General features: G+C 34.7%; 1 protein-coding gene across 2 annotated transcripts in view; it reads left to right on the forward strand.

Annotated features, from left to right (window-relative positions):
• DTHD1 (death domain containing 1) overlaps positions 1-15,934 on the forward strand; it is a 66,095-nt gene that overhangs the window by 11,744 nt on the left and 38,417 nt on the right. For both annotated transcript variants that reach the window (XM_025386134.1, XM_025386133.1), the window contains exons 3-5: positions 739-918; positions 2,010-2,254; positions 15,486-15,650. In XM_025386134.1, the coding sequence (XP_025241919.1) occupies positions 739-918; positions 2,010-2,254; positions 15,486-15,650 (590 nt within the window). The remainder of the gene's footprint in view (positions 1-738; positions 919-2,009; positions 2,255-15,485; positions 15,651-15,934) is intronic.

Raw genomic sequence — 15,934 nt, forward strand, 5'->3', positions numbered from 1 at the left:
ATGAATAGACCAAATTACTTCTAACTCTGCCTCCTTCTTTTAAGCTTTGGTGATTATAGGAAAAGATCATTTTGTTTTCATTTATGTACGCAGTTGCCTTTTGTGCAATAAAAAACCTTCAGTATGTGTCTGTATATATGCATTATAAATTTGAATGTCGTTACATAAAAAGAAACACAAATATCTTAGTCATTGGCTCCCACTGCACAGAGAGACATAGAGAAAATGATTGTATTTGGGGAACCTAAGTTATTGTGAGCTATTAGAAGAAAGAATTTGCTGACAGCACAGGTGTTATAGTGTTTAAGCCAACTACACAAATAATGGATTTCCAGTCCTTAGGATTCCCTAAAACAGTGTTGAATGTTTTGGATAAAGGTCAGTATTTAAAATCAATTCTCACTAATGGAGGCTAGAATTCTAGGAACAATAATATTTGTGAAAACACTGAAAATAATTGCCCATTATTCGCACAATTTTGGGGGAAGATTTAATTTAAATTTAAGAAATATATTTATTTTTGTTTTTTATTTTGTAGTCTAAATTTGAGAAACTCTTATCGATTTCTACTTAATCTCATGAAATGACCATCCATTTTAGGTTCCTGGAATCATTTTAAATCGTAGGTGATTAAATAAAGAGTGTAGAGATTTTTTTTTGACAATCCATAGAGTCTATACAGCAAATATTTTTCAAATCGGTGCTATAGCTTGTTTTAATGTTCTTTATTCCATACAGGGGACTTGTGCTTCAGTAAAAGTTTACAAATTGGGTGTCTTTTCTGTTGTGTCTTGTTTAAAGAAAGAGTCATTCACAGTAACAAAGAAAGGCCTCACTCTTAAGTCAAGCATGGATTCCCGAATATCCTTAAGTTACCCTCCAGGAGTTTTTACCTCTCCAGTACTTGTGCAGTTAAAGGTAAACATATTAAAAATAGGTGAGTTCCTGCTCATAGATTTTGTGGGTCATCAAGCATGGTTCTAAACAACAAAGAAGGTACCAATATTTAATATAACAATACATGGATTATTTTATATAGTTGTAATGGCCTAATACATAGTGATATTAGCAATAATGTAATGATTTTGAGCATATTAAATATCATTAAAAAATAAATCTTCTCTTTATTCAAAAGATTTTTGCAGTTAGTCTTTTGTGTTGTGTTGTTTTGTTTATGATATTTATTGGGAAAATTTATGTTGCATGACTATGAAAGAATTGATGACAGACTTTGGAACATTCATATAATTCAAAGATTTTGATCAGAGAGGATGGCAAAAAAGAGGACAATCAATTACAATATTTATTATAATAAATATTTGGTTATATTTAATTATGAAACAGCCATTTTCTGGGAGTAAAGATTTAATATATGCAAACACTATTTGCAAAGGGCATGTAAATGTATATTTTTCAAGACTTATTTCCTCAAATAATATTCCCTGTTTGTCTAGCCTCATTCCCCTCCCATGCTCTCCTCTCTATTTCTTCCAGTTGTTAATGTAAGTGGTAAGTGAAGAAGAACGATTAGGAAGAAAACATATAATAAATAACTTATTTATAGATATTTTCCATGAACTTTGAAATGTTGGAATCATCTTAGCTGTGTTTTATTTTTAACCATTCTTATGTGAAAAGAAACAAGTCATGTTTTTCTAGTTTCTAAAGATCACTTGATCTAATAATAGTCCTAATTAGAAATCATTATAAAACATCTATTTTGTTTTCTAGGTCATTTTGTTGCCTGCAATTAAGTCTATTTCTTAGTTATTTATAACATAAAACAGGGAACCCATATTTCAGAAAGACTTTGTAAAAAGGGCCCAAATACTGTGTTCTTTTATACATTATAAATATTTTATAAAATGCAATGTTGATTACAGCTAACAATGTATACAGAAATGTATAAAACTATGCTCCATAAAATTTTCAAAAAACTGGATTAGAAATGTACCAACAGTTTGCATCTTTTCTATTAAAATGTAAGAAAAAATATATTTTTTGTTTAGATCCAACCAGTTGACCCAGCTCTGGTGGCACATTTAAAAGCACAGCAAGATACTTTCTACTCAGTCCAATCTACAAGCCCTCTGATTCACATTCAGCACCCATCAACTTATCCTTTTCAGAAGCCAGTGACTGTATTTTTACCTTGTTCTCCATACCTTGATAAAAACAATCTTGATTCTGAGATAGATCATAAAAGACGAGCAAGTGCCACAATAAATAGGATTACATCTTCATATTTCAGCCGGTGAGTAAGTTTCTAATATTGTGAACTGACTTAATGTCAAACAAAGAAGCTTAGATGATTAAAACTTGCAGTTAAATATCTTGTATTTAAATTCTGTATTAAAATAGTATGAAATATCTTTAATCTAGAAAGAAAATATTATGGATCCAAAAAAAGGTAATAATTTTAGCTGTTATGGACCCCAAAATTCCTACAAGTATAAAGATAAAGATGGAGACAGTAAGAACCCTAGCAGAAATGCATGCTGGGGTGGCACATTTTGAAAGCTTCAATCTATTCAAAGCACTGGAAATTTAGTCAGCATAGGTAGGAGAAAGACATACCTTAGTCCAGAGGAATTATACTCAGTAAAAATGGCTAGATGCTGACAATTGACTCAGGTATTATGCAAAGAGATCTCATCTCTAGATTCAAGAATGAGATTCAAATAGCTACCAAACAATAATTGGTGGATGAGCATTCATTTGAGGGTAAGAAAAAAAACCAAAATCCTACGTGGTGCTTGAAGAAAAACAAATCAATACCAAGATTTCTAAAGAATATCAAAAACAGCAAAAAACAAACTTGTAGAAATACAAAGGAAGAGAGAGATAGCATCATCCTGATGTTTCACAGTCATTTGAATAATGAGAATTACAGTTACCTGGAGAATATTAAAGAAACCTATTTTATAAGTTTAGTTGTAGCCAGTAAGCATAATTGCCAAGAAACACCAGCAGAAAATCATCAGAATAGATGAAGAAAAGATGAAAGGACAAAGGGATGTGGTAAAGATAATAAGATGAGATGAAAAGGGACCAAAATATGATAAGGAGTCATTTCAAAGTGCTGCAAACTGATAATTATAGGTACCATTGAAGAAGAGGCCAAGCAATCATTAAAAAAGCAACAATCAAAGGCCTAGGTGAATTTGATTTTTGGATATTGATTAAAGCCTTGAGTTAAAAGTGCTGATTGGTTACTAGAAAATATTTATGAAAAAACACCCAACTTAGACATAACATGGCAAACTGAAATGTAGGTTTAAATAAAACATAATTCCGTAAGCATCCGTTAACCAGAAACAGATTATGCAAAAAAGGAATGAAATCAATCTGATGTCAGTTTTATTCTTTGCAGCACTAATATCAGGAAATAAAAATGGACCAAAATCTTCAAAGTTCTCAAGTTCTCAAAGGGCAAGATTGAGAAATTAGGGTTTTCATCCTACAAAGACGCCATTTTGTTTCTGTTTTGTTTTTAAATACAAGGGCTCTCAGAATGGACTACTCACATGCTCTTAAAGTAGATAAAATTAATAGGCTGACTTAATAAGATTCAAGATATCGAGAACAAGCAAGTATTATTCTTATTTTTAAAATTTGATATTGAGCATAAATAATATAAAAGCAGAAAAATTCAAAAGTAAAAATTTATATGAAAGAGATAACGGAAAGTAAACAAACAAAACATCAGCATGGTGATATGTGTCTACTTTTAAGAGCAAGTGTAAGCAAGATAATATATGTAAAATAATCTTATGACAATGAATATAAATGAGTTAAACATAATTCATATTATTGTCCATATTTCATAATCTTACTTTGATATTTTTAAATACTTTATATGATGTGCTTGGGTGATTTCCTTAGGTTTATTATACACATTATTAATTTTTTATCATTTGTTTAAATTGTTCATTTTATTCACTATAATTAACATTTCTAAAAGCTTAGCGCTTTTTCCAATCTGCTTCATTGTTTTACTACGCTTTATATAGTTGATCCTTGAACAATGCAGGGGAATGAGGGGTGCCAACTACCAAGCAGTTGAAAATGTGTGTATAACTTTTGACTCCTCAAAACTGAACTGCTTATAGCCTATGGTTGACCAGGAGAAAAACCTTACCAATGATATAAACAGTCTATTGACACATATTTTGTAAGGTATGTGTACTATATACTGCTTCTTAAAGTAAGCTAGAGAAAAGAAAACGTTATTAAGAAAATCATATTCATTAAGTGGAAGTGGATAATCATAAAGGTTTTCATCCTTGTCATCTTCATTTTGAGTAGGCTGAGGAGGAGGAGGAAGAGGAGGGGTTGGTGTCGCTGTCTCAGGAGTGGCAGAGGAGCAAGAAAATCTGTGTACACGTAGACCTACAGAATTCAAACTTGTGTTGTTCAAGGTTCAGCTGTATTTCTTCCTTTATTCCTTTAATTATTTAAGCATATTTATTTTATGGTCTCTTTTAGAATAATCTATTTATTAACATGATGTATAACACTGTATCATCTATCTGGGAGCATAGTGTAATCTTGCAGAATTTCATACTGATTCTGTTCTAGGCTCTTACCCTTAGACATTCATTTCCAATATTGATTTTAATTTTTGATCAGATATAAATATCAACTCTTCTTCTCCCTTTTCCCCCAATCCAAAGCAATTAATTTTGTATGTGTGTGCTTCTTGACTACTTTCTTGAGCCAACAAGCAACAGGGTTTTGGTTATTGCTACCAATAACCAAATAACCAGAAAAGGTTATGCCTCTCTCATGGCCAGTGATGCCCTTCTGAGATCCCAGCTTCAAGACTTAGTTCAAGTTCCCTCCCTGCACAGCTGGAGGTTGTATCTTATGTCTGGGAATAGATATTAAACTGTACCTCGAGTCCCTGGGATGTGTGCATGTTTGGGGTTGAGAAGAGGAGGCCGATTGAGGAAGGAGCACCCACAGAATCAATTCCTCGAGTTCCCTAAGGAAGAAAGAGAATTCTTACTTTTTAGATCATTGAGTCCAGATCTAGAGGGGATTTCTTTTTCAGCTTTTGAGTTCATATAAGTGTGTGTGTGTGCACGTGTGTGTTTCTGTGTGTGTGTGTGTGTGTGTGTGTTTATGTGACATTTTGTCCAGAATTCTTGTGGAGTGGGAAAATGGCTATTTGTCATCAGTTAAATTGGCCAAGTTGCTAGAAATTGACACTTTTTTTTTGCCTTTGTACATAATTTCTCTTCTAGAAAATCTTTCTTCTGCCACATTTAACTGATAAACTCTTGCCTATTCTGTAAGTTTCAGTTCAACTTTTTCTTTTTCTGCGCAGATATCCTAAGCTCTCTAGGAGGAATCAAGTGCTCTTTTTTTGTGCCAACCCCATCCTTTGTACACACCCTACATTCTACTGTAGCAATAATATATATTCTCTTTTACATGTCATCACTTAGCACAATTGCAGCATAGTAAATGCTAAAAACATTAGGTAAATTAAATAAATTAATGAGTAAACTGGTGGAAATGTAAATTGTATTGCAAATTCATCTGCACTTTTTGACAATATTAAATTGACACATTACAATGTGCTATGTTGTTATTAGTCTCAAATAGTAGGTACATTTTTTTTCCATCTAGTGGAGCATAAAACAAGCAAATGAGAATCCATCTCAACTGTTTATTTAGCATTCTTTCATCAAAGAATGAAAGCCAGTTGGACATTTTCTATGGAAACAGAAACACAAAAAGCAATCCATACCCCATGTAATGAGAAAGATAAAAACTATTTGAGGCCAAAGCATAGTCTGAAGATTAAGAATGAAAGGTCTGTATTGTGTCATGTTTCTTTATGTCTGAATGATTTCTAGGGAAAAGATGAGAGTCATTTAATTATGTGCCAAAAAAGATTTCTCGTGGCAGTAAAGGGGGAAAATACTTTATTAAATAGGAGTTTATTCCTTACTATGCAATCAATATTTTAGAGAGTTAGACAGGAAAATGGTTTTTGCCCATGAAAAATGACATTTCCGACATAATGCAATTGCTTTTAAGATTAAGTTGTTCAAATGTAATATGCGATTCATACCTGAGAATATTTATAAAATATATGTAAGTCATACCATATAATGAAATGGACAACTAGTACAGCTAATATCAAATGATAAACTGATCGTTATCGATAAAATTATGCATCTCCTTACTTGCCCCACCTCATTCAATCCCCTTTGTCCTCACCACAGTCACTCATCCCCACCAAATTTAACCACTATTCTGAAATTTTCAATTATTCTTTTGCTTTTATTTATTTCTCTGTTTGATCACATATACTTATATTTGTCCTGACACATTTTATTCTTCTTCTCCGGCAGCACTCCATAGGTTAAAGTTGAGTCACTCTGGTTTGTTTGGGAGAGAGCATAGTTCACTAGGGGTCATCTTTGGAGACCACCTACCACATTTGCTATAACATACTAGGATAAAAATGATTTTTTTCCACTTCTTTGGAGATATTATGTCACTCTTTATTGCCATTGTGAAGACTGCAGTGGACGCAATTTTCATAACTTTATGGATCATCTGGTTTATTTTGTCTGCTGCTTTCAAGATCTTTTCTTTGCACTTGGTGTTTTGCATTTATCTATGATGTGTCTAGATGCAAATTTTAAACTTTTTCTGAATACAATATATTGTGCTTCCTGAATAAGTGGATGTATGCCTTTTCACATTTCTGAAAAGTTCTTATGTGCTTTCTAATCAAATGATGGCACTTCTCCATTGTATGCACTCTGTCCTTCTGAGTTTCCAAATAGATGTATAGATGTATATATGACCACCTTATTTATTTATTTATTTTTATTATATTTTAAGTTCTAGGGTATATGTGCACAACGTACAGGTTTGTTACATATGTATACAAGTGCCATGTTGGTGTGCTGTGCCCATTAACTCATCATTTACATTAGGTATATCTCCTAATGCTATCCCTACCCCGTATCCCCACCCCACAACAGACCCCGGTGTGTGATGTTCCCCTTCCTGTGTCCAAGTGATCTCATTATTCAGTTCCCACCTATGAGTGAGAACATGCAGTGTTTGGTTTTCTGTTCTTGCAATAGTTTGCTGAGAATAATGGTTTCTAGCTGCATCCATGTCCCTACAAAGGACACGAACTCATCCTTTTTTATGGCTGCATAGTATTCCATGGTGTATATGTGCCACATTTTCTTAATCCAGTCTGTCACTGATGGACATTTGGGTTGATTTCAAGTCTTTGCTATTGTGAATAGTGCCACAATAAACATACGTGTGCATGTGTCTTTATAGCAGCATGATTTATAATCCTTTGGGTATATACCCAGTAATGGGATGGCTGGGTCAAATGGTATTTCTAGTTCTAGATCCTTGAGGAATCGCTACACTGTCTTTCACAATGGTTGAACTAATTTATGGTCCCACCAACAGTGTAGAAGTGTTCCTAGTTCTCCACATCCTCTCCAGCACCTGTTGTTTCCTGACTTTTTAATGATTGCCATTCTAAATGTGTGAGATGGTATTTCATTGTGGTTTTGCTTTGCATTTCTCTGATGGTGAGTGATGATGAGCATTTTTTCATGTGTCTGTTGGCTGCATAAATGTCTTCTTTTAAGAAGTGTCTGTGCATATCCTTTGCCCACTTTTTTATAGGGTTGTTTGTTTTTCTCTTGTAAATTTGTCTGAGTTCTTTGTAGGTTCTGGATATTAGCCCTTTGTCAGATGAGTAGATTGCAAAAATTTTCTCCCATTCTGTAGGTTGCCTGTTCACTCTGATGGTAGTTTATTTTGCTGTGTAGAAGCTCTTTAGTTTAATACAATGCCATCCCCATTAAGTTACCAATGACTTTCTTCACAAAATTGGAAAAAACTACTTTCAAGTTCATATGGAACCAAAAAAGAGCCCATATTGCCAAGACAATCCTAAGCCAAAAGAGTGAAGCTGGAGGCATCATGCTACCTGAATTCAAACTATACTACAAGGCTGCAGTAACCAAAACAGCATGGTACTAGTACCAAAACAGAGATATAGACTAATGGAACAGAACAGAGCCCTCAGAAATAATACCACACATCTATAACCATCTGATCTTTGACAAACCTGACAAAAACAAGAAATGGGGAAACGATTCCAAAATAAAAAATAAACAGAACTGCTGGGACCTGGGATCCCCCCCTCCCAGGCTCAGACATGACCCCCTTGCCACCTGCAGTCTTGGCTCAAACCTCTCCCAGGGGCCACCCCTGACCACCCCCCACTTTCTAAACTGCACCCTGCACTCCCATCCCCGGGGCTCCCCAGTTCCCTCTCCTCCCTCACAGCTGACAAGGTGTCATGACCATTAGATGAGCGAACACACACAGCACACACATCACCCGGCTTGCACACAGCCGCTGTTCAGCATTAGATTTAACTTTGAATATTCACCGAATTTAAGACACCATTGACAGCAAAGCACTGCACTATTTTATGAACCACTAAGAAAGAGAAAATGCTGCCAATTAAACTGACATGACGCTTTCTTATCACTCATAACTTTCATTTTGCACTTATTGAAGGAGCTCTTCTGGACTTAATTAGACATGGATTTGTACTGGCCATCACTTTGGCACACACATATAAGAAAGATATCAGCAAAATAAAATTTGTTAAGATATTTCTAAAAATAAATAAATAAATAAATAAATAGTGCTGGGAAAACTAGCAAGCCATATGTAGAAAGCTGAAACTGGATCCGTTCCTTACACCTTATATGGAAATTAATTCACGATAGATTAGCAACTTAAATGTTAGACCCAAAACCACAAAAACCCTAGAAGAAAATCTAGGCAATACAATTCAGGACATAGGCATGGGCAAGGACTTCATATCTAAAACACAAAAGCAATGGCAACAAAAGTCAAAATTGACAAATGACCACCTCTTTTTAAATTCCGTATTGTTTTACTTCCCTTATGTTTTCCATCTCCCTGTCTCTATGTGCCATATTCTGTGCGATTTATTCACATTCCAGTTTGAAATGGCAAAAATAACGCATACCTTAAAAATGTACTTTTAATCTATTATTTGAGTTTTGTTTTAGACAATTATATTTTTTATTTCTTAAAGTTCTATTTTCCCAGCTACTGGGAAGGCTGAGGTGGGAGCACAGGAGATTGAGGCTGCAGTGAGCCGAGATCACGCCACTACACTCCAGCCTGGGTGACAGAGTGAGACCCTGTTTAAAAAAACAAAAACAGAAACAAAAAACAAAAAAAAGTTCTACGTGGCCCTTATTTAAATCTCCCTAATTATCTTTAGAGTTTCTTCTTGCTTACTTATTTGTGGGATACTGTCCTTTATTAAACTTTTCATATATAGTTGTTTTCATCTTAAATCTCCTAATTCTAAGATCTGAAGTATTTGGGAGTGTTTATATCTATCATCCATGGCATTTACCTTCTAATTTGTTTGAGAACTTTTGCTTGTGAGCATGCAAACGTGGGGTTTCTTCAGGCATAATGGAGTTGCTTTCCTCAAGGTGGCATTTGTTCCCACCTCTGCTGAGAACCATCTGCTACTTACCTGGGGCTACATTAACCTTCTTGAGAGTCTTGGTGAAGATCTCAAGTTCACCTTTCCCACATGGCTGTTACCCCAAGGACTGACAGCTTCATGTTCTGCTCACTTGATTATTGCTTACGGTTGCATGCTCCTGCATCTACATTACAGGAAAGGTGCTTGCCATCTTAGTAATCCCCTCATTCCTGCCTGGTTTCTCCCTTAGCTGCAACCCTGACTTCACACATTTTATTTGGAGAGGAGTTTGGAAAATTTCAAAAGAATTTGTATCAAAAAATTCTTTCAAAAGTATGCAAGCCAAAAAAAAAAAAAGTATCAAAAAGCACATTTATCAAGATCTAGTTGTTTTAAACTAGAGATTATTCTAAATATGTTATTTATAATTCTGGATTTTGTGTATTAAATTTGTAATATTTTAGACAGTCTACCTAAGAAGGAAATGACAATTTTATAAATAATGAAATCGCACATACTACATTTTCCTTTGTGCTTATCAGTGAGTGCCGTATTGTCAACACAGGCAAATCTCATTTAATGGAGTGAAATTGTTTCAATGAAACATTGAGGTAAATGCTTACGGAGAAAGTAAGATTTGTTTCATGTGTTAAATTTGGAGGTAGTGTATTTAGAAGTATTTTTAATTCATATGTACTATTTTCTGTAAGAAAACAAGGTTCCCTGTGAATTGGAATGCCAAGTGGGAAATAATTTAGTTTTTAAATACAAAAGAAACTATCCTTGAAAAATTCCCGATAGTGTCTATTTCCTAGTTACAGAAACAAAATATTAAGGTGCATTGGAGCAGATTTTTTAATCTTGTGAAAAATCTTTTGAATGTCGTTTGTGTGGTATTTAGGCAATTTAAGTGGGAAATATGTAATTGTGTACTGTTAGGCTTGAGAAAATGCAGACTGGAGGATATATCTATTGTTTTCCCTGCTAGACACCTTATGTTTTGGGAATTGTACCACAATTTCTGCAAATTGCCCTTCCTATCCATGCAGATGCAATGGGAGCTTCTATATTCATTAATATCCCTACGTATAATTAAACACTTGAACCACAAGAGGCTGATTGTAATTCCCTGATGCCTATAAAAAGGGTAATTTTGGGTGTAGCTCATACCTTAGGATATAAAACTTAGACGTTGTCAACAACCGTGATTTCTGCTGCTGGAAAAAGAATGATTATTAATAGTACTAGATAAAAAAGGAAAGATGCAGAGAAGAGAAGTAATTAGACAAAGATGATATTCCAATTCCAGACAGAGTTTATATCTGAGGCCCTCCACATTTGTCTCTTTTCCCCATTAACAATCAAGGATTACTATAATTAATTTATTTATAACTAAGTAAAATTAATTTGGGTTTCTGTTACCTGTACCCCAAAGAGTCGTATCCAATACATCTACTTATCTGTATACTCCTTGGTATATGAATCTTATTGTCCCTAGGGATAGACAGGCAAATCTACAGAGTGAACAGAGTCTCCTGAGATGAAAGAGATTGAAGTCATCACTCCCTTTTTTTTCCTGAGGTGCAACATTATTGAAACGTTTCTGTTGGATTTAAGTGGATATTCTGCTGTCAGCTGGCAAGAAAAGATAGCATAATAGAGAAAGAAATTTGAATGGATGACTAAATTTCAGCCTAGGATGACCTGTGCTCATTTATTGTCCAGAAACTGGATAAAATATAAGACAGTTCCAGCACTGTGAAAATTTCTTTAAAAAAATTACTGTGTGGGCATGTTGGGGGCCAGGGTGCATGGGTCCACTAAGGTACAGTGTCATTGGGAGCTCAAGCTCAGGGTGGAATAACTGAATCACATATAGCATAACAGTGGAAAGAGAGTTTTCTTGTTTTTCCTCACCTTAAAAGCTATTGCCAGAGTAGTGGCACACGTAGGTAAATACACCAAACGAGGGCATTGCATCAGATCATGGAGGATCTTTTGTTTTCAATAGCAGTGAGGCAGCAACATCAGCAAAGCAAAGGAGAATGGGACAATACATGAAGACTGAGGACTACTTAGATTATGTAGGGTTTTTTCCTCTGTACAATAATTGTAACTGTGACACCTTGAACTGAGTAAAGCTCCAAGAGTAGATGGACCTACAGTCACAATGTACAGTTATATCAAGAGAGAACGTTTCTCTCAGCTGTGTGGTAAGCACTCAGGTCATTTGAATTGATATCCAACAACCATTACACCGATTACAAATGGTAAAGTTAAGGTACACAATTTGTCATACAATATGTCAAATATTGACATAAATATGGCAATATTTATGACATAATATTAACATAAATATGACATGTTTTAAAATACGTCAAATATTTCACCACTTTAAAGTCAAATAATCCATATAAAAATAAAAACTACCAGAAATGTATCAATATATTATAATATTTGACTTCAGACAATGTGGCTATGTGGACTTTCTTCTTCCCTTTACTTTTCCATTTTAAAGGAATTTTATAATCAACATGAATAACTTAAAATGGGAAAATATTTTAAGTTTTTTGAATACAGCATACCATTTAAAATTAATACTTTAATGAATAATTATAGTTTTCTGAGAAAAAGTTAACCTCAAAACATTGGTGACATTCACATTTAAATATCTATGCATGATGAATATCACAAAGAAAATATCCCGAAAGTAAAATATAATATAGAATGAGAATTTTGATAGTTTGAATGCTTGTCAAATTCTGTATCATATATTATTTTTTTCCACAGAAAAAGTAGCATGACATTTTAATCAGTAACCTCAGAGAGATTAGTACTGTCTGCGTGAATCCCAAGCAAAATTGGTCATTTTAAAATAAACACATTTAAAAAATAAATCTTTACTATTTTTGGAACTATCACTATGTCAGCATGTTGCCTTTTATGGAGTTTGATGAAGTGCTATTCACTGTCAGACAATACTAGTTGTCAAACTTTGCTAATAACATATATGAAGGAAATAGTTTAGTTGCAGAGCTGTTAACAGCTGCGAGACACAAGTATACCATCAGATTATTTAATTTGAATGTGGACTGTGCCTATTAAAGTTTAAGTTTAATCTTTATATCATTAAGGACTCTTCATTTAAGTGACAGGAAAGCAAATCCGAAGTATTTAAGCAAAAAAGAATTTTTGATATATGTAAATTAAAAATCTGAGGATGTATCTATCTATATATATATGTCTTCAACCAGGAAGAACCTAATCTCTCTTCTTCATCTCTATCTGCTTTCCTCTGTGCCAATTCCATTCTCTGACATGCTTGTTCCTCATTCTGGCAACATAGCTACATCTTTATAAGTCCAAGTTCAGTGGAAAAGAGGAAGCTTTTTCCCTATGAATATGCATAAAAGCCCAGGGCCTGATTCTCACTCCAGATCTGTCACAAACTCATCCCTGAATGGATCACTGGAACCAGAAGACAGATATAGCGCAGATTAACCTAGGTTATGGCATGGTAACAAAACTCTCAAATCCCAAGGGCTTATACAACAATCTTTGCATCTGTCGTGGCCATCAAAGGTAGGCTGCTTCTTGGTCATCCTCACTCTAGATAGAACAGCCACTGTTCGGTTGCTATGACAGTGGCAGAAGAAAGATCTTTGGCTAGACCCATATTAGCAATTAAGTGCTTGGCCTCAAAGTGACACATTTTTTTTTTTTCATTCACATCATTTACTGGAACTAGTCACTTGGCCCCATTCAACCACAGAGTCCAGGAAGTGTAACCCCGTCATATATTCAGATCAGGGCGAAATTGGATATTCTGGTGAGGAGCATTAATGAATGACAAATACACTATTTGCCTTAGGTTATATACCCAATGGTCCTGGGATTAGGGACAGCCCCACCACCCTTGGGAGCCTGTCGGTCTCCACAGATAATTTAGGTTTTCAACAGAAAAAAAAGTGAATGAATGCTATCAGAAAAAAAATTACATTCAAGTCAATTTCTAGTAAATGACCAACATTCTGGATTCAGTGAGAGTGTAACTTCCTGTGTGAATAAATTATTAACTTCCAAGGGTTACAGAATTCACCACATCTGTGGTTATAACCCAGTAGCATAAAAGTAAATGTTATTTTTCCCCTAAGCTCCTAATTTTAATCTAGCTGATCCCCTGAAGTAACCAATACAGAGTAAGAAGTTTTCAGAGTAGACATTTTAAATCAAGTTCAGTTTCTAATCTGAATCCATGGGTCATAGGACACGTCAGCCTGTGAAAGTAAGTTGGTTTTTAAGCCTTTAACTCTAGTTCACTTCACAAATGAATATATGAAATTCACATTCCGGTCTCCATTCATATACCATGGCTCTGTCTCTTTGTGGAGTGTAGGTAGCATCATTAGACTAGGTATTTTTCTCCAAAGATGTTCAGTATCAGGGACTTTTCTTCCTTTAATTGTATGGAACAGATGTTCACTTAAACAAATTCAAGAAAAGAGTTTATTGTGAGGCTAAAATAGTGAACCTCTGCTTTCTCCATCTCTAGGACTATATGGATCCTCTCCTCTTGATTTTTCTCCTTTTCTCTCTTAGCATCTATTTTTCCTTTCTGAATAATCTTTCTGCTTATTAATTTTCATTGACCAAGGTACCACAGAAACAGAACTGTGACAAGTTATAGTCCCTGGACCACTTAGTCAAATTCCAAGAAAGATAATCAAATTGACTGGCCGTTGGAAATTGGTATACTGTTAGTCACATGAGCTGTGGTTGGGGAAAAATATCACATGGCACATATAGCCAATTTCTTTAGGGCCTTTGGGTGGGGCAGGCTACACAAGAAGGAAAACTGTACAAGAAAGTAAATTGGCTGTGCCTACGGTAGAAAGTAGAGTTAGAATATTAATACTACTTATGCTCACTACAATTATAAGTGCTTTACAAATATTAATTCATTTAATCCCATGATATTGGTACTTGTGTTAGTCCATTTTCATGCCACTGATAAAAATATATCCAAGACTCGATAATTTATAAAGAAAAAGAGGTTTAATGGACTCACAGTTCCATGTGGCTGGGGAGGCCTCACAATCATGGTGGAAGGTGAAAGACACGTCTTACATGGCAGAAGGCGAGAGAGAATGAGAGCCAAGCAAAAGGAGAGACCCCTTATAAAACCATTAGATCCATGAGACTTATTCACTACCACAAAAACAGTATGGGGGGAAACTGCCCCCATGATTCAGTTGTCTCCTACCAGGTCCCTCCCACAACATTTGGGAATTATGGAAGCTACAATTCAAAATGAGATTTGGATGGGGGCACAGCCAAACCATATCAGTACTATTATTATTTTCATATGATAGGTAAGAAAACAGATTAAGAGAAATGAAATAATTTGCTCATGGTCATACAGTTCATAAGAGGCAGAGCCATCCAGGCTTTGAAACTGGGCAGTTTTGCTCCTGGGTTTGTGCGCTTACCTTTTTTGCTTTACAACCACTGTTTGCTATTCTAGAGTATCTGGGTTTACATCAGTGAGTTTATTAATGTTTTTGGGTACTCTCTTAAATCTATTTTGCCAGTTGTAAAAAGCTTGTCATTCTCCAAAGCTCATCTCAAATATTAGCATTTTAACTTTGCAGGCTTCCCAAGCCTCTTGCTTCTGCTCCTAAACCACCATGTACGTTTCTTTAATTATCACACAGGTCACCTTGTGCTGTAATTAGATAATACTGTGTTACTACATGCTTCTGTAGGACAAGGGTTATATAGTTTGATCTCTGTATTTGTGGTGCAAAGCATAATTACTGGCACATAGTATGTACTTAATGAATTGTTATTAGTTCATTCACAATGAAAGAATGAATGCATTAAATAATATTTATACCGTGTAAATTGTACCAATATATCTTCTGTTACCATCATATAGGACAAAAAGTGCCTCCATAAGAAAACCTGGGAAAAATGCCAGTGAATGTTTGAAATTACTGGGATTCAGAAGCCAAGACAGTGGTTGGTGTGAGCTTTATGATGTTGTTGTGAAAACCATACAGAGTGGGTTGATATCAGTTGAACTGAATGAACATTTGCAGAGGTAATACAATAACAAACAATCAAAGTTGATGATACTCTTTTCTGATGGTCATAAATGGAGTTTATAGAAATGGAATAGTAAGATTACATTTTAATCCTTCAAATGGAAATATTAACCATTCTTTAAAGGATACTTAAAATGCAAACCAGAACTGACACGGATATGCTATCTGTAATTTCATTTATGATAGTTAAACAAGTGCTTTTGGAAAGCACTCATAACTACAGGTTTCTGCTAACTCCAAAATAGTTTTAAAATAGCACCTTCATTTCTGAAATTCCATG

This window comes from Theropithecus gelada, chromosome 5, assembly GCF_003255815.1.
Source record: "Theropithecus gelada isolate Dixy chromosome 5, Tgel_1.0, whole genome shotgun sequence".
Classification (NCBI taxonomy): Eukaryota; Metazoa; Chordata; class Mammalia; order Primates; family Cercopithecidae; genus Theropithecus; species Theropithecus gelada.